Consider the following 24600-nt stretch of genomic DNA (forward strand, 5'->3'; position numbering starts at 1 on the left):
GCAACTATCTTTAATATTACAGTTACTACAATGGCCATCTTGGATAGAAACAGCTTGGGTAGCCTGATGAAATGACTGTCACTAGTTGAAAATTGAGGAAGGGCCAAAAGTGTTTCAACTCCAAGTAAGACAATGAAATTGTCTGGTTTCTTGTTCTTCCTCTGTAACGTAGTGGGTCTTTTGCTTATATGTCTCCAGAGTGGAGGTGAATATGCATGACTTGAAATTATAAATGCTGTACCTTGGAATATTACTTTCAGACACTTTTTAAAAGTGTTCTTGTATTTGTCTTTGATGTAGGAAACTGGCTATGCTGCTTTCTTTGTGCCACAATTTTAACCCAAACCTTTTCTTCTCTTTTGTAGCAAAGACAATGAAAGTGATGGTGACTTGTTAAGACATTCTCAGGTTAGTGTTTTATTCATTTTTATTTTCTGTCTAAGTCCAACAACAAAATAAACACAAAGCCGTTTAATTACCCTTAATATTACATTACATTTCACTTAATATATTGAGATTTGTATTCTGTTTTGTGAAATTCACTTCCCATAGATATTATTCTGAGACCAGCCCTTTTGTTAGGTGGCAAGTTTTAAAAAGGTTTTATTCACCTGTGTGATATGTTTCTGCTGGCTTTCCTTCTGAGATGGTTATATTTTAACAGGATTTGTAAGAGGTTTAGTCTGTTCATGTCTTGCTTCTGGGTACCTTCCATAGGCATCTGGTTAGCCACATGGAAGCATAATGTTAGACTTTGGTCTGATGCATTTAGGACGCTTCTTATGTTTTTAGTTGCTGCTTTTGATATATTTTTTTAAAATTTGGATTTGTCCTAGTATGTGTAATAAGCTGCTTTGGAGATTCTCTTATGTGAAACAGGAAAAGTAGCCATTGAGCTGAGCTTGAAAAGGCCCTTACAAGCCAACCAGTATGATTGACTGGCTACACATAATTGATTTTTTTTTTACTCAAGGGGCTCTTTCCCTCCAGGTTAGTCTGTCAAGGACGGCATGCCAGGGTTATGGGTAAGCCAAGTCAAAAAGTGATCACCTCCTTTTCATTCTTTCTGTCATCCTCTTCTCTCTCTCCACACCTCCTTCTTCTCCCTCTGCAACCATCAGGATTGCAGGAAAGGGAAGGATTGTGCTTACGAAAGCTCTGATAACATACAAAGGGCTCTGAAAATTAAGCTGCGTGCTACCTAAAGTTTGGAAGAGAGAGCAGCAGGTTGCCAAACCCTGATAAAAATATTGTTTAGTTACTTTTAGCCTGTGTGTGTGAGAAAGAGACAGAACTGAAAATGGGAAGATAGTGTGAATCTCATTTCTGCTATGGAAGTCTGCAGGACGCCTGTGTCTAAATCACCATCTTTCAGCCTAACCTCTACCATAGGCTTCTTGAGAAGAAAAGCACATAACAGAGCCATGTGTGCATCACTGAGCTCCTTGTAAGCAGGCCATGAGACAAATATGATAAATAACAATTATTGGCTAGCATTCTGTTAGGACATATGCAGATATATGTTGTGCTGTACATGCAGTATGATTTGGGGGGGGGGGACAATGCACAGTTGTCATATCCAGCTGAAGACAGCGTAAGCATGGACACACAGGACCACTGCACATGTGGTAGTGCATTAACATTCACAGATTAGCTTGTGAATGTGCATTGTCTCTGTGCATTGACTTGTGTATTGCAGTTTCACGGTTCTCCTATTTAGGTCAGTGACCAGGATAAAAAGAAAAGGGAGAAGGCAGGGTGTATAAAATATGGTATGATACACTAGAATACAATATTAAATATAGAATTATAAACAACATTAATATAGAATATTTGTTAACACAGTAATATAAAACAACATAAAGTGGTCATACCTTTAATATTAAGTCAGCAACCTATGACAGCAAACTGTTGCTGCAACACAAAACCTAGCTACCTCCACTGTGACCTTCAGGAAAGTGGTTAGCCAACAGGTATTCTATAAAACACTTCAGATCTTCCAGGTATACTTCAGTTCCAAAATAAGAGGTTGTTTCTCTGTGTAAAGGGATATCTAAAGTAATAGAATTGCCAGCGCTCTTGTATCTTTAAGATCCAGTGTGGTGTCATAGTTTGAGCATTGGACTATGGCTCTGAAGACCAGGGTTCGATCCTTGTTAAGCTATGAAACCCACTGAGTGACCTTGGACAAGTCACATGCACTCGGACTCAGGGTAGGGCAATGGCAAACATCCTCTGAACAAATCTTGCCAAGAAAACTCATGATAGGTTTGCCTTAGGATTGCCATAAGTCGGAAACGACTTGAAGACACACAACAACAAGAGGGAATTTCAACTTGTGTTGCTTCTTACGTTGGTTGCATGACAAGCAACACCTGCTAAAATTCCTCCTCCTGCGGGTACAAGAGCACTCTCCAGTTCTCAGTCTGGCATCCCTGTAAGAGTAGTGGTAATAGTGTTATCTACAGTTTTCTTTGATTCCTTGTTACAGAGAAAAGAAAGCTCATGTCTTGGACTGTTCCCAGAAATGTTAGTTTTGGCAGGGAATGGCTCCCAGTTAATGAATAGTCCCAGTGGACTATTCTGATGATAATCCAGGATGTGCTGGGAGGAAAGGGTGAGGCTGACAGTGATCATTTAGTTGATTCTTCTCAGAGGTGAAATTTGAATGAGGAACTATGAAGTGATACATCTCTTAGCCCCGCTACCTTGCACTACTGTAGTTAGCAGCTTGGTTTGTTGTTGAGTATCATGTAGCACTAAGCCAGAAAAGTTATCTAATGCAGCATGGTGTGTGTTCCTTATTTTGTTTTGTTTTTATAAGATGAATGTTTTCCTCTTTTCTATATGTTTTGCTTCTAATCCTGGTGGATGTTTTTGCTTCCCCCTTAATACTTTCTTCTGCGAACTGAAATTTGTTCTTTCTCTTTGGGGTTTAGCGATTAAGAGAGGGCAACCCTACCTTTAGAACTAGAACGCTTTGTTCCCTGTCACTTCTGTTTCCTTTCTTTTTTGTGATTGCTCTTTTCTTTACGGAAGTTGCCTTAAGCATGTTACTCTCTAGAAAGCGGGAGAATTCAGCTGCGTTTTGTTTTGGTGGAGGTAGGTGTACTGTGAGATTTCTCCCTTTTCTAAGGAAAGTTACTTTTAAGAAGAATGGGACTCAGAGCATAATCCCACCACTGCTCAGTTATGCATGATTTCAGTATGTCATATATTCATTCCTTTAAAATTTAAAACCTATACAGTAACCTTTCAAGTCACCATTTGGTTTAGAGTAGAAAGGAAGATGAATTTGCAAGACCTCTGAAAGAACAAATCAATATTCATTGCCAGTATAACCCAAATTCTGTTACCTGTATAAATGTAGCATATTTGCACAGACTGCCTTTTTTTAAACAATTTATTCTGCTTCAACAAGCCGTGAGATTAGTCGCATGTGTACGCTATAGCTCTGCATATAGCTACTGAAAATCTCTTCCAACCACTTATTTGTGTTTGACAAATTTGCTAAGCTTGTCCATGTGCTTCCAATCATTCCTTTGCAACCTTAAGCAAGAAACATCTTCCTTAAGATAAAGTAATATTTTCTGGAAACTATACTCTATGGCTAGTAACACCTATTGTGCCTTATGCTTTTACAGAAGCATGATGTTGACATAATAAATCTAAAAATAAACAGAACTAATTAATCAGTGTTCATCATAGATTCTGATGCATGGTTCGTGTTGGGCAAAATGATAGATAAGTTCACCAGGGGCCAGGGACTGTCTGTACTTTGCCAAGTTGTGCAATAGGATATACAAAATTGGTACCCAGTGACTTTCTCTATGTCTACCCTTCCAGAATAAGACTTGTACCATAAAGCACTCATATGTACTTTCCCATGTCTAGTTGTCCTGTACCATGATGTCTCAGACAGAACAAAAAGAGCAAATAAACACAGCTCTACCCTACATTGTTTAAATTAAGCCTAAAACATAATGTCCATAGTCTCCAAATCAACCAGTATCCAAGCCAGCATTGTGCAGTGGTTGGAACATCAGATTAAGAACTCAACCATGAAGCTCACCGACCTTGAGCCAGTTGCTCCCTCTCAGCTTGACCTACATTACAGGGCTGTTGTGAAGATAAATAAGGGACGCAGAGAACCAAGTCTGCTGCCTGGTGCTCCTCAGGAGAAATATATGTAATAAAGAAATTAAATTAGGTAAAGTCAAGTGTGGCTTCTTGGAGACACTGTTTTGTTTGAATGATTCTGAAAGCCCAGATCACTCCAAAAATAAATTTATTTCCTTGAAATACATCCTTGGGTCTCTTGCACACTACATAGTTATAGCACTTTGATACCACTTCAGCTACCATGACTGCATCCTTTGGGTTTATAGCTTGGTCATGTGCCAGTGCTCTGGAAAATCCCAGCTTCCTCCCAAAACTGCAAAACCCAAGATTCTATAGAATGGACCCATGGCAATTAATGTGGTGTCAAAGTGCTATAATTGTGTAATATGTTTGTTTGTTTGTTTGTTTGTTTGTTTGTTTTGTGTAGTGTGGGATAACATTCTACATGACCTTAAGATCTTGGAAATAATCGTGGAATAAAAACTTTATATTCCTATATTCCCCTGCTTTTGAAAAGCTATAAAACCATTTGGAATTGTTAAAATTTACAGTAATTCATGTAAAATTATTTAGTTGCACATTGATCTGACAGTCTAAATTTCTTTCAAAGCAGTAGATTCTCTCAAAAACTGCATACTGAACTATATGGTTATAAATAACTGTCTGAACTGAATTTATATTTCAATTCGTATTTTCATCACAAGAAAGGCATAAAATTTACCCTAAGATCTCATTATCCAGGTATTAAAGGGTCAAGTAAATGTTACATTCTTTTGGGATAATTTTACATTCCACGGCCTTTCTAAGCTTGTTGCTTAGGGGGACTTAGAAGCATACCTTTTATAACAAATGATGGTATTCAGAGCTAACAAACAAGAGCAAGCTCCTGTACCTCTTTCTCTGTCTCCTTTACCACAAATGAGGGCAGAGGAGGAACTGGACAGCCAGCAATTGTGTGTTTCCATTGCTAGATCTTAATGGGTTGAATTGCAAGGCAGCTAAGGATCATACGTGAGACATTAGTGACCTTAGTTTTGTCAGATGGTGTTAATCCATCCTCTGCCCACTACACATTTGTGTATATATGCCTTCAAGTCACCTGCTGACTTAGGGCAACCTCACGAATTCCACAAGATTTTCTTAGGCGAGGAATACTCAGAGGTGGTTTTGCCAGTTCCTCTGAAATACAGCACCTGGTATTTGTTGGCAGTCTCCCATCCAAGTATTAACCAGGGCTGACCCTGCTAAGCATCCAGAATCAGATGGAATCTGTTGCTTTTGGGGTACTTTTGTTGTGTGCCTTCTCTAAGGCTACCATCGGCTTTTCTTGGCAAGATTTGTTCAGAGATTTGCCCCTGCCTTCCTCCTGAGAGTGTTTAACGTGCCCCGGGAGTATATCACACGGAGCTTTTTGGAGATTTTCAGGCTCAGTTCCAATGTGACTGCACTTCCAACAATGCGCATTCACGTCATAACGTGAATGTGTTATCAGATGCCATTCCTTTCTATGGGAGCTCCTTGCGAGGTGCTTCCGTAGTGATTCCAAAGTGACCCCTTATTTTGGTAAAACCAGAAAAAAAATGGCTTCATAGAATTCGCGTCCAGGCTCACTTCGATTGCATTGCGAATTGCACTGCGATGTCACCCCCTCCTCCTCCTTCATGCCATCTCACCCCCTCTGCCACCTTGCAACCCTTCCCATCATCCCCTGCCTTCTCCTGCATCCCAATCCTGGCCCCAGGGACCCCCAGCGAACTATCCCATCGTCGCCTGCTTTCTCCTGCATCCGGATCCTGGCCCCAGGGACCCCCAGCGAGCTATCCCATCATCACCTGCCTTCTCCTGCATCCCAATCCTGGCCCCAGCAAACCCCAGCGACCTATCCCATCATCCCCTCACTGCTTCTTCACCCCATGAAGGATGACAGCTAAAGAGGGGCAGGGAAGGAGGACAGCGTCCAGAGCCCCACTGAGCATGTGCAAGGGTGCTGATTCGAATTGTTGAACCCTACGGTGTGGTAATAAAATGTGCACTCACTCCGCATCACGTGACTTGCTTGGAATAGAACTGACTTCGCTTCCCCCTCAATTTGGAAGGGCAACAGAAAGGCAACCAGGTGTGGTAAAACATCACATTTTAACCTTAATTCGCATTGCTAGACAGGAGTGACTCTGGATCTGGTGTGAAAAAACATCACGCTTTGCATTGCTAGAACAGGAGTGACTGCGGATCTGAGCTGCAAACTCCCCCACGTGTGATAAGGTCCCAGGTTACCCAGTGGATTTCCATTTCTGAGTAGGGATTTGAACCCTGATCTCTAGAGTCATATTCCAACACTCAAACCTCCTCTTAGGGTACTCTATTGGCCCTTACTGAAAATTGGTATATGTTGCTTGGTTTGGGGAAGAGTAACTTTCCAGCTGACAGGGCACTCAGGGTGTAGTCCAAAAAAGTAATTTCTATTTCATATTAGATAAAAATGCAGCAGTCAGTATTGCAGTGTCTTTATAGGAAACATTGCTTGTGTTGGCTGGGAATTTCTGGGATCCAAGTTGTGCAATAGGATATACAAAATTGGTACCCAGTGACTTTCTCCACGTCTACCCTTCCAACATAAGATTTCTACCATTAAAGCACTCATATGTACTTTCCCAAGTCTGGTTGTCCTGTACCATGATGTCTCAGACTGGACAAAAAAGCATAGTCTGTCATTTTTTTCAAACTCTGCTTTGTTAGCAGAGTGATTGAAAATGTATTTGAAGCAAACTTGTTTTTTGCTGCTGGGGAAATGGAGCAAACTTGTTTTCTGCTGCTCCAAAGACTAGGACACTGAGCAATGGATGCAGACTACAGGAAAAGAGATTCCACATCAATATTAGGAAGAACTTCTTGACAGTAAGAACTGTACAGCAGCGGAACACAGTCCCTTGGAGTGTGGTGGAATCTTCTTTGGAGGTCTTTAAACAGAGGCTGGATGGCTATCTGTCAGGGGTGCTTTGATTGTGTTTTCAGAAGGTTGGACTGGTTGGCCCTTGAGGTCTTTTCCAACTCTATGATTCTACGAATCTATTTATTTAAATCAGGGGTGGAAATCATGTGGCCCTTCAGAGGTTTTTGGATTGCAGATTTCAGCATTCTTCATTGGCTATGGTGACTTAAGGCAGCTATTAATTGTCATTTAACACCATCTGGAGGGCCATATGATATATATCTCTGGTTAACTTTGTTTGGAATTCAGTGTCCTCCTATTTTCTGTCAAGACTAAGTAATCATTTACTGTCACTAGAGACCCTTGGCTTTCCTGGCAACTCTCTGTACCCTGTTCTTTCTTAATAATTCACAGAGATAATACAGGATAGTATTAGCATTAACAAAATGTAATGTTCTATCCTCAGCCCTATTGGAAGGGAGATACAATAATATCCCCTATGATGCATGCAGTTGTCCTTGTGGAACTGGCTATAGGTCTCAGACAGGTATGTGAGAGTGCTTGGATATCAGCAGGCATCATGAGCAATTTTTTTTTAAAAAAAATTAAAAATCCATTTGCCAAAACAGTGAGCCCTCTGTGTATGCTTAGAACATTGTTGGAGATTCATTGCAACTCCCTTGGGTCTAAGCTACCATTATGCTTCTGAAGGCCTTATGGATTATTCATTGCATTATGAGCTGCATGAGTGAACAAGTAGTCCATTGCGTGTTCCTCACACTAATGGAGAGGGCACAGAGATCCTCTTTTATTCCACAACAAAGATACAGACTTCCAAGCAGAAGAAAAATACAGAAACATTTTCCCATGTTATATCTTTTAAAACTTGCAATCTTATGCTTTTATCAAATAGGTTGCTGTCGAGGAATGGGCTCAAATGTAAAGGTTTATGCTGATGTATGTTGATTTCTGTAATTTTGTCAAGAGTGTGTGTTGGCAGACTATGGCTGCTGTATGAATATTCTGCTTCTGTTTATATCTGGTTACTCAAAAAACAAATGTTCCAGGTCTACAGTCTCAGTTCCTCTATCCCACTTTCTGTTGAATGGCAACCAAGTGTGGAGAGACAACTTTGGAACTGATTCTGTTGCATTGCTTTGACAGGTCATTGGCAGTTTGAAATTACAGGAAAGTGACAACACAAGAAGTGATTAAGACTCCAGTACAATTTGTCTTATAGAGAAAGGGATAAGAATGTTTATTTCTATCCTCTGACAAATTGTGTTCCTTAAAGTGTTACTTTAGCTTTCATGTTCTTCCCTAGCCGGAACTTTTGGTGTGGCAGGGAGCAAAGAGAACAGGACATGTTGTTGCAGAGTGCAAAGAAATCTCTTGAACTGACATTTTTTGCCCCAAACTGGTTTGGATTAAAGACACTATAGCCAGGGAAGTGTTTTTACTTCACTTTAACCAAAAAAAAAAAAAAAACAACTTTGCAGGATTTTTCTGCTGAAGAAAAAAGCTACGTGACTTAAACTGAGAAGAAAAGGAAATAAAAAGTTGAGCAATTGACTGGGGTCATGACCGTTGAAAAACCAGTTCTTTCAACATTCAGAGTAATTTATTTATTTATTTATTTGCTGTCGAGTAAAATATTTCCTTCATCATGCCTTCATATTATTTGAAACTTCCCTTTTTCCTCTATGCTTGTAAAATCCCTCTCCTTAGTCCTTTGATTTGAATGATGCCACTGAATTATCATCTATCTACTTGACAAGTGGCGGTCTTCTAGCACAGCATAGCCCCCTTGCCATTCTCATTCGGGTTTTTCTCATTAAGCTTAATTCCTGTAATATCTAACAGCTGCATGGAAAGAATATTGTCTGAGTGTACCCAGTTTACTTCATTCTCCCTAAGCTACCCATTCACACTAGGTAAATATATTTTTGCTATATAGTTTGCTATATTCCACTTCATTTGTTATGGCTGCACCCCATTGAATCCTGGGATTCATAGTTTGGTGAGACTGTGGATGAGAATTGCATGTCCCTCTCCCCAATCCAGTGTGGCCTAGTGGTTTGAGTGCTGGACTATGACTCTAGAGACCAGAATTCAATTCCCAACTCAGCCATGAGAAACACTTGGTGGTCTTGAGCAAGTCACATTCTCTCAACCTCAGGGGAGGGCAATGGCAAACCTCCTCTGAACAAATCTTGCCAATCAAACCCATGTTAGTTTCACCTTAGGGTCATCACCATATGTTAAAAATGATTTGAAGGCGCACAGCAACATGAGAAGAGCTGCCAGAGTTGTCCATTCTTTTCCTAAAGTGTTGCTCAGGTTAATGCTAGCCATTAAGTAACCCATCAAGCCTATAGTCTTGACTAACTAAGGGATAGGTTTCATTGAATATAGTGGGGTGGATGACTGGATATTATTCCATTGTAAGTTAGTTACTGTCAGGGCCGGCCCTCCAATTAGACAGTGTGGAACAGGTGCTTCAGGCAGTAGATTTGGGAGGGGGGAGAGAAATGGTAGCTCTGTTGCTTCACTTTATGAACTCTCTGGCATTTCCCCTCAATTGGAGGGCATTGTTGTGTGTAACACACAAGCTTCCTGTGCTCTCTAAACTGACTTGGCTGCCTCAAGTGACATTTAAAATGATGATCATCAGAGAATTCAGCTGCCAGTCAGCTACTCTATTTGGACTGACTAGGAAATGGCATCTTGTTTGTGGCATCAGGCAGCAAAATGTGTTTGTCTGGCCCAGATGCTTGGATGGATGAAGTTTCTTTTCTCCCATAGCTGAGCTGAGGTCTAGATGCCAGTTGAAAGTACTTCAGAATTATTCTAGACCAGTGATTGCCAAATTCTAGTCTTCTAGATGTTTTGAACCTCAGCTCTCAGAATCCCTGACCATTAACCACAACGGCTGAGGCTTCTGGGAATCTGAAGTCCAAATCACCTGGAAGAACAGGGTTTGGGAATCATAGTTCTAGACAAATAAGTCCTAGCATTATCAGTCAGAATCCATTTATTTGATTATTTGTTTAATTTATATTCGGCTCTTCTACCAGGGTGGGTCATGGCACTGAATAAAACAAACTACAGCTCAAAAATACAATTTGTAACTTAAAAGCATGCTGCAGTTTTTCCATCTCCATATCCACATATATTTTGCAGTAAGAAAAAGAAAAGAAAAAAGCAATAGGCTATCACAGGAAGATTATACATGGGAGATGACACTACCTGGGTACCCCATCAAGTTTCTATGTGTGGTCCAAGGCAATTGCATAATGCATGTCTCACCTGCAACCCACACCCCTGTGTGAAGGGATGATGCTCTGTGGGTCTGGTTATGTCCATCAGAGCATTATATGGTATTTGTGCTCCTTGGCTGTCTTCCTTACCAGGAAGTCCTTAATTTAATTAATTAAATTTAATTAATTTAACAACCAACATTGTTGGTTCTTTTGGATAACATCTGGAGTTTATCTTGACAGCACGATATACACTGTATTGGACTGCTAATATTTCTTAATAAACCCCTGTAAACTATTGGTAATGTGATTGAAAGGGAAGTTGTAGTTGAGACAGGTGGACTGTGGTTTATTTTGTTTTAAAAGATCAGAATATGCTGTTTGAGACACTTTATGTATGCTCTGAGAAACCAGTTTTCAAGGATGATCTCTATCCATCAATGGTTCTGCCAGTATATAGGCTTCATTTTTAAAGTCAGTGTAGTTTGAACAATTGTATTTTAATCTAAGGAATCAAAGTCTCCGTCAGGGAAACTGCATCTTGAGGGATCTAGAATGTGAATTATCAGACTATAAATAGATGTTATCATCTTATTAACACCTTGTATTGTTCTTTATAAGAAAGCTATGATTTGATTATTTGCCTTCTTTGCATTTAAGTCCAAGAAATGAATTTCTGGATGGTTATATTCTATATCAAATTTTATGTTATTCTTAGAGTTTATCCATTCATAAAGGTTCATGTTCTTTCTGTTGTTGTGGGCCCTTAAAATGAACCTATTATAGGGTTTTCTTGGCAAGTTTCTTGAGAAGGTTTGCCATTGCCTTCCTCTGAGGCTGAGAGGGTGTGACTTGCTCAAAGTCACCCAGTGGGTTTCATGGCCAAGCAGGGAATCAAACCCTGGTCTCTAGAGTCAGAGTCCAACACAGAAACTGCTATGCCATGCTGGTTCTCCAAATGGCAAAAAGGTAATCTATAATAAGGCTGAGCCATTCAGGTAAGTTATTGTCGTCTTGTGATTTTGTTTTATATTTCCTGAAGAGAGCCTTAAAACCATTGGCAGGATAAAATGTGTCAGGCTTTTTAGTATTTCACATGGCACAATTATAGCACTATGATTCCACTTTTAACTGCCATGAGTGCATCCCATGAAATCCTGGGATTTGTATTTTGGTGAAGCACCATAATACGAAAGAGCCCTATGTTGTTAGCATCCTGAGAATTTTTTAATTGATTTTATAGTCTTTAAAATTTAACATGTGAAGCTTATTTAATTGTCTTACAGCTTTTTTTTTTATTATAATGTTTTTAGCTTACCTTGTTTTTAGCTTTTCTGAGCTGACTTAGGTTCCATGCCAGGGGAAAGGCAGCATATAAATAAAATAAACCTCTCTCTTTTTGTACTCCAGTGGATTTCATTGGACACATCCCAGTTTTTGTACTCTCTCTGTCTCTATCCCCATCTTTTAGATTAGAGACAAGTCTCTCTTTTTAAAAAAAATATACTGAGTATATGTAAGATGTTTGAAGAAACTTTTCAGCTGAAGAATAGGATAAAAGTTCTATTTCTGCTGCTAATCATAGTGGTGGTTCTGGTGGTTCTCATGGTGATGATGATGATGGATTGTAGTAATAATAGTGATAAGTTAGAATAATAATACTTGTACATTTTCAGCTCCAATTTGTATTGACAGTATATAGAAGTCTGTATTCACAAATAGATTTCCATTGTTTTGAAGAAATATCCATATCTGTAAGCTGTCCTGGGTCTTGGACTGGGAAAAGGGTGAGACAGACAGACAGATGTTGTTCTGTGCCTTCAAGTCATTTCCGATTTATGGTAATCACAATGCAAACCTATCACTGGGTCTTCTTGGTAACATTTGTTTGGAGAGACTCTGTCATTGTCTTTCTCTGAGGCTGAGAGAGTAATACTCCACTTTAAACATTTGATGGTCATTAATCTTTTCACAATAGCTCCTGTCATGTCTCTTTTGTCAGCATTTGTCATCCATTCCTGGACTGAGGAGCTATGTGTTTCTTTTCTCTCTCCCTCCCTTTTTATTCCCTGCATTATTTTCTCCCTAAAATAGAATCCCCCCCTCAAGAATTGGTGTGTTTGCATGTATTTTTGCATTCCATACTCCCCAAATTTTGTATGAGATAGAGAGAGCACTGTGATGAACTCAGGAGTTAAATCCAAATAGATTAAGCCCACAAAAAAAGCAAACAGCAGAGGGACGAAAGAGCAATGAGTTCTGTGGACTCTAGACACACAACACTTCTCAGATATCTTGCAAGCGAGCACTAGCACAGCAAAGAGCTGCTGTCCCCCCCCCCCCCCCCCCAAATAATAGATCACCCCCTCGGCGGCTCTTCCCTTACGAATGGGGGAAGGGGGAGAATGATACAGATGAGGATTGGGTGGACTGGGAAGTGTTCCTAGTGGCTGGATTATTTCCCAGGGTACTCCAGCTTCCAGTTGTTTAAATGCCAAAGCCCCACTCCAGTTTGGGTTTGCGCAACAGTGGCTTGTAATATCCCAGAGCACCTCCATAAATAGTCCTGCTCTCCCCCACACCCAGGCAGAAAACAACCACAGGAAACCAAGAGACGTGCAGCCAACCCAGCTTAGCTGGCATTCATTGATCTCCACCAGAAGCCCAAACTTGCTGGAGAGCGATTGCCTGCCATTCCCCTCCTTCGCTTGAGCTCTTCATCCAGTCAGCTCTCGGCTTCCTCTAGGGACTGGGTCAGTGGCCGGAGGTGCCTGCTTCCCAAAGACACTCCGTTGCTACAGTAGCCTTAGCAACAGCAACACTTTGTGAGAGGGGCTGACATTTTCATTTTTTACTTTTCCAGTGTCAGAAAAAATTGCACATTTCAAGGAACGCACATCCTTCACTGTGCCATCCTCTTTATCCTGGTTACTGGAGACTGTGTCGACTACTTGCACTTTTGGAAAGACGCAAATTCAGGACTGCTTGCTGGCATTTTTTAACCAAGGAGAAAGTTTGAGTGATACTAAGTTTGGGGAATCTTGGATACTAAGGCACATGTTATTTTGCATGTAACTGCATAAAAGGAGAAGCACCCTTGATTTCTGCAAGCATTTACATCTGCTCTGAACATTGCAAAATATATTTAGGGAAAAGGTGTGCCTTGTTTCTCACTTTTGGGGATTTGTTCCAGAATTTGAGCATGAAGATCCAGGAGCATCCCAGCATTCCTGAAAGCAAATTACAGAGGAACCAAGAGACTGATGGGCAAGAGGAGACCTTTGTATCAGAAGTGCCTCGGCTGGACTTGACCACTTTGTGCAGCGACAACAACAACTGGGAAGGTACAGTAGGCAGGCTGGATGTTGGTGTGAGTGAGGGAATGTTGGCTGCAGTATGGGTACATCCCCCCTCCCTTTTGATAGAGAATCTATAGCAACCTGCTTGGGTGAAAAACCTAAATTTGTAGTGAAAAAGATGTATTGATACATTCCTCTCAGAATGGAGAAAGACCCATGGAACAATTTTGTCCTTTTGCCTGTTCTTTTTACTCAGTTGAGCTAAAAAGCTAAAAAGACTGCTGTTGCATTAGCACTCCTCTATGGTGACCTTAGCTGCATCCCAGAGTGGCAGAATTGTGTGTCCAGGTGTTGGGGTTTCCCTCTGTCTTTTCATGATCATATAAAAAATATCGGGGGGGGGGGGGGGAAATGAAACCTTTTTAATTTCCTACTTTAGTAGATCCCCAAAAACTCCTTTCCCCGTGATGTACAAAATTCAGTTTTTCAGGTTTTGTGTTAGGTTTTTTGTTTATTTGCTGGTAAATATTTTCGCTTTTGTTTTGAAGGTCTTAAATTGATTATGTTTCAAGTGATCTTGCTCTTCTCAACTTGGTAGGATACAGATGTTTTGCATTAGTCATTCTAATGGTTTTCATATGTCTGGGCACACAGATATGCATCCATCAGGCTGTACTGGGAGAAAGGAGGGGGGGAGAATCAGTTTCACTTGTTTACATTCATGAATTGAAACACACATTTTTATCTTTGCATGCATGGGAAGCTTGTGGTGATAAACCGTGTTTTTAGCAAAACAATTCTTTTTGTGGCTTTGCTCCAGGGAGTATTTCCAGAGCTAAAATGGCAAAGAAAACATGTCACCACATTGAAAGGCAGCCGCTGACCCTAGAAACTGAATGGTTTGGAGATATCAGAGACATTCCAGAGTTCAGTTTTTCAGAGATTTTGAAGTCTCCTTTCTTTATGAACAATTAGAAAGCGTAATTAAGGGCAATTTGTTATCAAGTGGACATTTGAAAGAGGAGGTGGAGGAACTGATTCCATCTTGCCCATAGAAGTGAGGGGAAAAGTATAATACCTTTATTCTATATGTGCAATACTCTTGACTTTCTATAGAGAGGACTTCAGGAGGTGATGTCAGTTTATGTATACATACTATTTATGTATCAGTTCAGAATTTTAAAGCAGGGTCAGATCCGGCTTCTAATATTCAAACATGCAGCAGCTGTGGCTGTTCTTGACAGAAGACGCCAGGTGACATGATGTTCTTTTTGCATGCTGATTATTCACTAGAGACTTCTCCCTGTGCATCTAATGTACACCTCAAAGGAGCCCTCCCAACAGTCTTTCTGTCATTATATCCCCTTAATATTCTAATTAACTCTACCTTGAAAACAGGACAGTTGTGCTTTTTAATCTTTTCAAAGGTGAGCAGGATGGGGCTGGGGGAGTAGGTGGCAAGTGGGCAGGAGGTAGAAGAGAAAGAGACTCGATGGTCAGTGACTCTCACCTTACCTCACTTTTATGCATTCTGGTGCCCACCTTATCTATTAAACTATAAGGAACAACTGCAGAGAGCCTGTCCACCCGCTTGCCCTTTCTCTAGCTCTGAGGGAATTCTCAGAGTAAAACAGTGTGGACAGGAATTCCACCTGGCCTTTCCCCAGGTGTAGTATTTGTAGCAGTATGAGAGTAGGGTATGGGACCCATCCAGTCATGGGAATGGGCATTATTTCATAGAATCGTAGAGTTGGAAGAGACCGCAAGGGCCATCCAGTCCATCCTCCTATTCCACTACCTGAAAGGTAGCCTCCCCTTATCTCTTGGGCAGGCCATCTGTGTTTTTATCTCTGCTCTGTTTCAATAGTTTAGAATTAAGATTCCAGTTATAGAGAGTTAATCAACAGTAAGCCACTCATTCTGTTGGGGAGGGTTTTCTTTTTAGTGGGCACACATAGGCCTGTTACAGACTGCCAAAATAAAACTGCTTCGGGTCTCTTTGGAGGTATGTTGTTTTAATGATGCATGCATCCTAAGAATCCAGAAGCTGCACCAAAGCTGCACTCCAGTGCTTAGGAATGGAGTGTGGCTTTGGCGCGACCTCCAGACTCTTAGGACCCATGCATCATTTAAATAGCATACCTCCAAAGAGGCCCGAAGCAGCTTTATTTCGGCAGTCTGTAACAGGCCATAGGGTCTCACTTACATTTGGAACCTGCTGCGAAGTGAGCATTAACACTTTGGACAGCATGCTGTATTTTAGGGCAAGAAATTCCCAAATCCCATGGAAGAAAATGCAGAATAGAAAGCAGAGGTCCACAACAAATGGCTATCCTTGCAAACTAAGCCAAAAATTGTCACTGCCAGACTGCTTGTCTTGTCCTTCCCCTACTGCGTTGGCCACTCTTTGGCAGAGACACATAGAACGTGTGTGGTGTTGTGTGCTTTCAAGTCATTTCTGACCTCTGGCGACCCTAAAGTGAGCCTGTTATGGATTTTTCTTGGCAAACGTCTTCAGAGGAGGTTTGCCATTGCTATCCTCTGAGGCTGTGAGAGTGTCACTTGTCCAAGGTCACCCAATGGGTTTCCATGGCTGAGCCGGGGCTCAAACCCTGGCCTCCAGAATTGTAGTTCAGTGGTCAAACCACTACTTTCACATATCCACCTAGAAATGGCTAAGGAAGCCCCACCACCAAGCTTGGTGCATTGGAACAGGAAAGACTACTACTCAGGAAGAGTCTTGTTGGTTTGCCCCTGCTTGGCTAAGGTATTCTGGATTACTTTGACTATGCAGTTCTCCAGTAAATCTTAACTTTTCTGCAAACTTTTAAACTGGGGACAATGGATCACTGTCCAGCTGCTAGGGATGATTGTTTATCCATCTCTTCCAGGTTGAGAAGAAGGTTGGGTACTTTGCTGTGGTTTCCAGAAGTCAGAGGCATGCTTGCTGTGATAAGCAAGAATGGTTAAGGCTTGTGTTAAGCATGGTGGGATAACAGTACATTGTTCACATACACACAAAAAGTATACCATGCATGGAAGAACTTAAACTTTGCCTTCTATATGGATAGAAAAGAAAATTTGTTAAAAATGATACATAGATGGTATCTAGCACCATCAAGATTAGGTAAGATCTGCAAAAATAACAAGAGACTATGTTGGAAATGTAATGAAAGTATTGGCGCTTTTTACCATATGTGGTGGACATGCCCTAAAGTTAAAAATTTTTGGAAAGAGGTCCATAAGGTAATACAAAAGATATTCCAAATCAAATTCAGTCTAGATTCAGAAATATTCATATTAAATATGTAAGGGGGGAAAAAGAAAGACTTAAACCTATACAGTATTATATTTAATAACGATAGCAAGGATGTTGCTAGCCCAACACTGGAGAAACACGGAAATACCTATTGTAGATATTTGGCTATATAAAACTTTAGATATAGTAGAAATTGATAAGATTGCAATGACACTCAGAGACAAAACTGCCGAAGAAAAACAAGTTTGGGATCCACTATTGAACTTTTGTAGAGACAAATGGTCAAGTTAAGTTTTGTAAAGAAAGATGTTTAAGTTATTGCTATTAGTTTCTTAAGCAAACTTTACATGGAGAAGGTTTTTGTAACTGAATAAGGATATGAGCATGCAGTAACGCATGATCTTTAGCAACAAACAAAATATATAAGTGTGATGTGTAACTACTGAAATTAGAAACTTGGAGGGAGGGAGAAGGGAGGGAGGGAGATAAGATATGAAGAATTTGATAAATATGTAAAACTCTTTTATGTATATACTGTAAATTTTCAATAAAGAATATTTAAAAAAAAAAAAAGTAAACCATGCAGATGGTCCTGTCTTTGAAATATTCATTTAATGGCTGGAAAAGAGTTGGTATTTTGTCCCATGGAAAACTGGGATCTACATAGTTCTAAACCAGTGAGTATGTTGTATTGTAAAGAACCCTTACCTTTAGTCCAGAGCATGGGAAAGTTAGTAATTTTTTAAAACTACAACACTCAGAATCCCCCAGTCATCATGGCCACTGCCAATGTTTAGTGGAAGATTCTGGAAATTAGAGCCCAAAAAATAACTGTTGAAAACTTTGTTTGAGCTTCCACCAATGTGGCACAGTTTCCTGGCTAATTCTATGTTTGTATATAGCTGCATTTTTGCTGCTGCTCCTTCTGGTAATGTTATATGAGGAAGAAAAAGAAGAAGATTCTTACTTCCCTTCCCTTTCGGCTGGCTGGCTTCCTGCTTTCACCTTTTAATGTTGTTCTCTACTGTGTCTCCCCTTAGGTCTGTGACCTAACAACTCTGTCCCCCTCAGGTGCCTTGCTACTTTTTCCTATTTGTCACCAGGTTTCATCATCTCACTTAGAAGGAGATCACATAGCCCTAAGTCCCATGGCAGGGCTCAGTGCCTTGCACTACATTTCTCTTAGAGCCAAGGTTCTCAGCTTTTGGTTCTCCAGATGTTTTGGACCTCAACTCCTAGATCCTCACCATGGGTCATGTTGACTGATGTTTTCTGAGAATTGATGTCCAACACAGCTAGAGACCTAAAGGTGGAGAGCCGCTATGTAGGAACTTCTTCTGCTTACCCTAAAACTCACTCTCTTGATAACAAAGAAAATAAGTTCTCTTGATCTTATTTTCTAAGACGATCCTGTTTGTTGTGGCATGTTTGCCAGGCATGTATAATATATCTGAAGAACAGCTGCATGATGATGATGATGATGATTTCTTGCAATTTTTTTCACTATAAAATCAAATAAATATTATTTATTTACATTGATTTGTCCTACTAGCCCACCCCCAAGATGCTTTCATTCCTTGGATTAGTTATGTGCACAGTTCCAGCCATACAGGCTCACATGATTCATGGGGCTATCTGATGATCCCATCTATGTAGCCTGGTGATTGGCTACATAATTCATCCGTATGATGATACCATGGAGAAGTAAAAGCAGTTTAAATAAAGATGTGGACATTTTTATATGATGAATGAGGAAAACTTGTCAAATTGTGGCATTTGGTCATTGCTACAAACGTTTCTGAAAAACAGTGTTCAACCAAGTTTCTGCACTTGTATGTTTAGCCCTGCATATTTGCTCTTAATTTATACATCACACAATTTGTTCTTTACTTGAGGAATATTTTTGTAGCACTGATGGGATCAACATAGGATCAGGCAGTAGGTTCAAGGTAGTATGTATGTAGCTTATTTCGGGTAGTAAAAAATGGTGCAGGAAAGTATTGTAATGTTGTAATCAACGGTTTGTTTTCCTTTATGGAAAACATACCTCCATGTTTATAGAACTGAAATAAACCATATCAGCCTCCAGAATTTAGAGAGGAAAGTACACAGTAGGACCTCAGATGTTTTAATGCCTTCTAAGTTGCCACCATTTGTAACTTCTGGAGTATTTTATTAAGTAGGTTGACACTTTAATATGCACCTACGCAGTTGCAGGCAGGCAGGCATGTAGAACAGATGGTTTGGACATGTGATAAGCTTTAGTTTTAACTTCCTGAACAATCAGTCTTTACAGATCTGAAGTGTGAAATCCCTGCCTATGCTACCCTGTTACTTTTTAAAATAAATCCCCCAGAAATAAGATTATTTGAAGGAGTGTCTGTACCTATATTAACAATCTTGAGCCCTAAGATCGCATCATGTGTACATCAGTTGGGTTGAGCTGGTCTTACTCTGTGGTAAGACCAGCTGTATCTATTATCCTGCCACAGATCTTCGGAGACCTATATTTTTATTCTGTTTTTTTATCCTTACACACCAGGGCAGGTGTTTTAGTTTATCAAAGTCACATTTTGTTATAGAATCCACACAGATAGTGTTGAACAAACAGATACTAACTGTGTCTCCATCTTTCAGACACTTGGCATGTCGAGTTATGTTTTTTGTCACAAACAAATAGCCAGAACCAAAAGCTAGAGAGAAGGTTTAGCAGACACATTACTCTTTATTGAGATTGCTGTTGTTGTTGTTGTAGCCAATGTATTGTGTTGAGGAGGACAAATCACATGCTAGGGTTTTTTTGGCAAATCTTGATGTGGTGAGGCAGGCATGGTATGTTGTGTTCAGAGGACACTGAAATTACCATTGGGATTAGGAAATAAAAGATCTGTACTTGGGCAAGTGTTGTGCTCTCAGCCTCAGAGGAAGGCAATGGCAAACCTCCTCTGAAGAAATCTTTCCAAGAAAACCCCATTATAGGTTTGCCTTAGGGTCCCCATAAGTCAGAAATGACTTGAAGGGACACAACACACACACAGTATTAAACACAAACACAGCCCTAATCCTCAGTCCATATGAAAGCTAACTGGAAGTCAGAAAACATCCTGCAACTCACTCATGCAAATTTTGTAGTGTATGTGTGTTGAGCATAAGGATTAAATGAATGGATGCCCTTTATCTTAGAAATTGGATGTTCTACAGTTGCTTTTATTTTGAATGTGTTATGTTGTTTTTGCCAGTATAGATTGTGTTTTATTTAAGATTTTATCTTGTAAACCACTTGAAGGACATTTCACCCTTTTTAAAAAAAAAAAGCTAATAGAAGCACATAATTGATTTTCAGAAGAATAAAATCTTTGTGCTGTCATATTTATAGTAACAAGCAACTAAACACAGCAATTAACTTGCTACATTGTACTTAGAAGTCTGTCCCTTCCATCTACAACAGTGGCCAACAGGATATCTCTAGAAAGCTCAGAAGCAGAACCTGATGGACTTAGGCATCTGTTCTCATCTCTACCCAACATCTGACACTCAAAAGGTCTCTTGCTCCAAACACAGGAGCTATATATTCCCATATATTTCTCTATTCCTTCATTAAGCTTTAAGAAGCCATCTGTTACCAGAAATTCCAGAAATCCTGTAAGCTATGGATGTCCATATGCCACATGTGACTGCTGGGGCTCTCACTGTATCCACCCAGTCATGATCTGACACATACACACCACACACAGCTCATGCCCACCAAGACCCAGTTGTACCCTCTAGGGCATGTAATTGTTTATTTTTATCCATTTTCCATTGGAAACGATCCTCCAAGCTCCCTGGACCTCTGGAAGCTCCCACCCTGGCCTTATACTCCAGAGTAGTGCTACTCAAAGAGGTGGTTCATGGAACAATGCCAGTCTGCAAGCTATTGGATGCCAGTCTGCAGTTGCTTGCTAGAAACGAAAGAAATAGTTGCAGTCAATGGGCATAAATATGGCTGGTCCCTGGCACATTGGGAGGAGGTATCAATCCTTCATGTCAGATAGCTTAGGAAGGATTGCTTTAGAGCCATGCTACTGGTCTTGTTAATCAGTGCCTGTCTGTGAGAACATGGGAGGAGACCTTGCTGGTCATTCACATCAAATGCAGCTCTAGAATATTCATCAAATTAATCCAAACCAATTTTTTTTCTCCTTTTACTACAGTCTCATGAGACTTTCATTTTCTTCCCAGCTATTATCCTGTTCTTTTATGTTGCTCTTTTTCCTAAATGCTGCTCCCACCTCGTGTACTACAGTGGATTGGAAAACTGTGACACATTAGTTTTTTTGTATGAGGATTACCAACTTAGAACCTAGGAAGATGAGTTTGCAAATGGAGTATGAGAAAAGGGCAGGGGGTTGTTATTGCGGTATGTTTAATGTTCAGTGTTATCTCTTCATCTGAACTAACTTTAAAAAGTTTTTTTAACCATATTATTTTAATATTCAAAGACATAGCTGCATTAGTCTGTATCAACATACCAAAGGCATCTTGTTGCACCTTTGAACCTAACTAGGAGAAAAAGGTTTGCAGCATAAGCTTTCATAGACTTGGTTTACTTCATCTGTCTACTTCATACCATTTTAAGCTATGTATGAAGATTTGGAAATTGAAAGCTCTTCCACGCGGGCACAATCTTCTGCCTGTTGGAAAGTCATGTGCCAAGAAATAGGCTTCATTGTATCCTTTCCCAAAACACAGTTTTCTTATGCCAGGAGCTTTGTTTAACTATGCTGCCAGGAAGCTGTAGATCAGATACTGTTCAGTGTATAAAGTGGGTGCTTATTCTGACTAAATTAGGGGAAAAGTTAGCAATGAATTACCATGTTTCAGAAATCTAAAAACCTGGTGTCTGACTGGCGCAAGATCAAAACTAATCACTTTTTCTAAGCAGGAAAAGCATTATTTTAAAGCTCTTTTAAGAACTTTTGTGGCTATTCTGCTTTTCCAAGAAGTTCTACCTTTTGAGGGCAGTTGTTGACTTCAGAATTCTTTTTCAGAATTACTTCAAAGCTACAAATCTTAAACCATCTAATCCTACAGAGCTAAGTAGGAGCATGCAAACCAGCTTAGTAAACTATCCAAATACAGAATTGTAAGGTCCTTGTGGGACTGGGTGGGAATGGTCACAAGATAAGACTGTGAAAGTGTTGCAATATGCTGGTCACACTGGCTTCTGATTCTCCCCACCACCACCAACAACAACAACAACTTTGCCCAAACACATAATGCATTGTGTTTTAAATTTGGCCAACTAAACCAGCCAACAGATTTAAACTACTTCATTGCTTGGCCGTTCTAGTCTGAGATGTTCTGGTATCAACTGTGGCCTTGGAATTGGTTGAATCTGACTATTTATAGCCTATTACTTGTGGGTCTCCTCAGAGATTGGTGTTGTGATGGCAGTAAATCTAGTTAGGAGATTCTGAGGGTTGTATCTCTAGAAAGTAACATTTCTGTGGTTTGGGTTGTGATTGTTTCAGAGGAACAGAAGCTAGATTTGAAATCCATATGTTTGATGATGTCACAATGACAGAGAAGAAGGAGGAAGCAGAGCACACTGGGAAAGCACAAGTGCTCCTGCTGGTCAGGTAGAATGGTCTTCATCTTTAAGAATACAGAAGGTCTGGCCTAGAGGCTGAATTTTGGTGTTGTCAGAAAAATATTGGGGATATTCACTGTAGTACGGTAGTCTTCCAGGAGATGTTATGTGGAGGTGCCTACTACTGAATACTGTTAAGTACTGGATTTCTTAGTCTACTCAGGATCTTAGGTCTGGGTTCTCTTCCAGTTTTAATTCCTCCAACATTCCTTCTTAGGAGCTTTCATGGACTGAAACTAGAATCATATATATAGGTTGTCTTCCAGTACTGACCTTTGGACAAAAGTAGTTTGTTGTTTTTTACTATTCCCTGAATCACAAAGCAGGGGGAGTGTAGTTCAGAAAAGTGATCATTCCAAGTTCTGGTTATGCCTGCCTTTCTTGTATCATTGTAGTGAAGATAGGATGTCACTACATTGTTGTTTTGGAACCCAAGTATAGAATGCTGTGGCAATGAGCCTAAATGCTCTTTTCAGTCTCTATAGTGATTCAACCCATAGTGATCCATAAGAATAGCTGAAAGAGTACAGCAACTCTGAAAAAGAGAGTGGTGCCTTATTATGCTGTGCAGTACATAGATCATTAGAAATCCTTCAAACTTCCAAAAGAGCCAGTGCATAAATGTATTGAATAATCAAATATTTTGTGTGCCCTCCATCCCAGTGTGATAGCATTTTGATATAGAATTTCAGAATAAATAAGGAAAGTATTTTGTTGTGCTGTCTGTTAAAATAAAACAAGGAAAGCAGAGCAAGAACAGTCAGGCTTTGGCGGGAGAGATGTAGAGGAAAGGAATAAAATTGGCAATACAATAGCAAGGTGGTAAAAGGGTGTTCTGTTATGTGAAAAAGTGTTCTCTTAAACTTAAACACATCCCCACTGGGTATTCTGACAAGTAGCTTTTCCTATCTGAAAAAGACAATCATTTCTGTAGTTGGTAAAATGGTGTATGTAATACATGCCAAATAAATTAAAAACTCTCTAATCTTTGTTCTTCAGAAGCAAAGCATTTAAAATTTTGGATATGGAGCAAATAGTGGGTTGCCTCGAAAGAGAAAAGTAAATGTCATAGCTATTGAAATGTGTTGCTTCTTGTTTACAGTAGTTATGCATAATCCCCCTTTGAGCTTATTGAATAGGTTTAAGCTTCTTTAAAGCAAAGCTATATACTAAAAACTGGAGGAGGAGATCAGATAGAAGTACATTGAAACTAAGATGGATTGGCTTCCATAAAGGCTGGGTGAAATTTATCACCTGAGAAGAGCATTTTTGGAATAGCATTGTGGATATGAGTACCTCAAGGCTAGAAGTTATCATCTTGGAAAGATACTGTCCTTTCAGCATCAGTGTAAAGGATTGACTAGAGAGTGGTCTCATGGCTCACCCCATCCAACATATCACGTGTCTGTTGTTTCATCCCAACAATTAAAGTGGAATGCTCTGAGAAATGTCTCCCTTGCCTACCTGATAAAAGAAACTTGTGATATGACATCATTTATTTACTCATTTTGTATGTTGTTTTTACCCATAGTGGAACCCAGGGTGGGTCCCAAAGATAATCAATTAAAAAACTTATCAATACCATTTTGAAAACATCGCAATAAACAGTATAAAATCACTTCAAAGACACATTTTTTTAAAAAAAATTGAACACCCATCCCAATTAAAAAAAACTTTCCTGCTTACACATTAAAAGCCTGCTTAAACAAAAAGGCCTTTACCTACCAAAGAATGGAGAGTTGGGAGGAGGCCAGCTGTGCCTTCAGCGAAAGGGAATTCCATAGTGTGAGAGCAGCCACTGATAAGGCTCTATCTCATGTCCTCAGCAAGTGAGCCTGTGATTTTGATATTTTAATCAAGATCTTTCAGGATTCTTTATCTCTTGCAAGTAGCAGAATGAACTTAGGCTTGCTACAGAGGTTAAGAACAACAAAAAGGGCTTTTTGGGGCATGTCCAAAGCAAAACAAAGAAGAAGAAAACGGTAGGGCCACTGCGTGGAGAAGATGGCAAAATGCTAACAGGGGACAGAGAAAAAGCAGAATTACTCAACACCTTCTTTGCCTCAGTCTTCTCAGAAAAGGCAAAGGGTGCTCAACCT

At 40.0% G+C, this 24600-nt stretch overlaps 1 protein-coding gene across 2 annotated transcripts in view; it reads left to right on the forward strand.

Annotated features, from left to right (window-relative positions):
- FAM13A (family with sequence similarity 13 member A) overlaps positions 1-24600 on the forward strand; it is a 181100-nt gene that overhangs the window by 128184 nt on the left and 28316 nt on the right. For both annotated transcript variants that reach the window (XM_042467129.1, XM_042467130.1), the window contains 2 exons: positions 366-408; positions 13505-13655. In XM_042467129.1, the coding sequence (XP_042323063.1) occupies positions 366-408; positions 13505-13655 (194 nt within the window). The remainder of the gene's footprint in view (positions 1-365; positions 409-13504; positions 13656-24600) is intronic.

Source organism: Sceloporus undulatus, chromosome 5 (genome assembly GCF_019175285.1).
Source record: "Sceloporus undulatus isolate JIND9_A2432 ecotype Alabama chromosome 5, SceUnd_v1.1, whole genome shotgun sequence".
NCBI lineage: Eukaryota > Metazoa > Chordata > Lepidosauria > Squamata > Phrynosomatidae > Sceloporus > Sceloporus undulatus.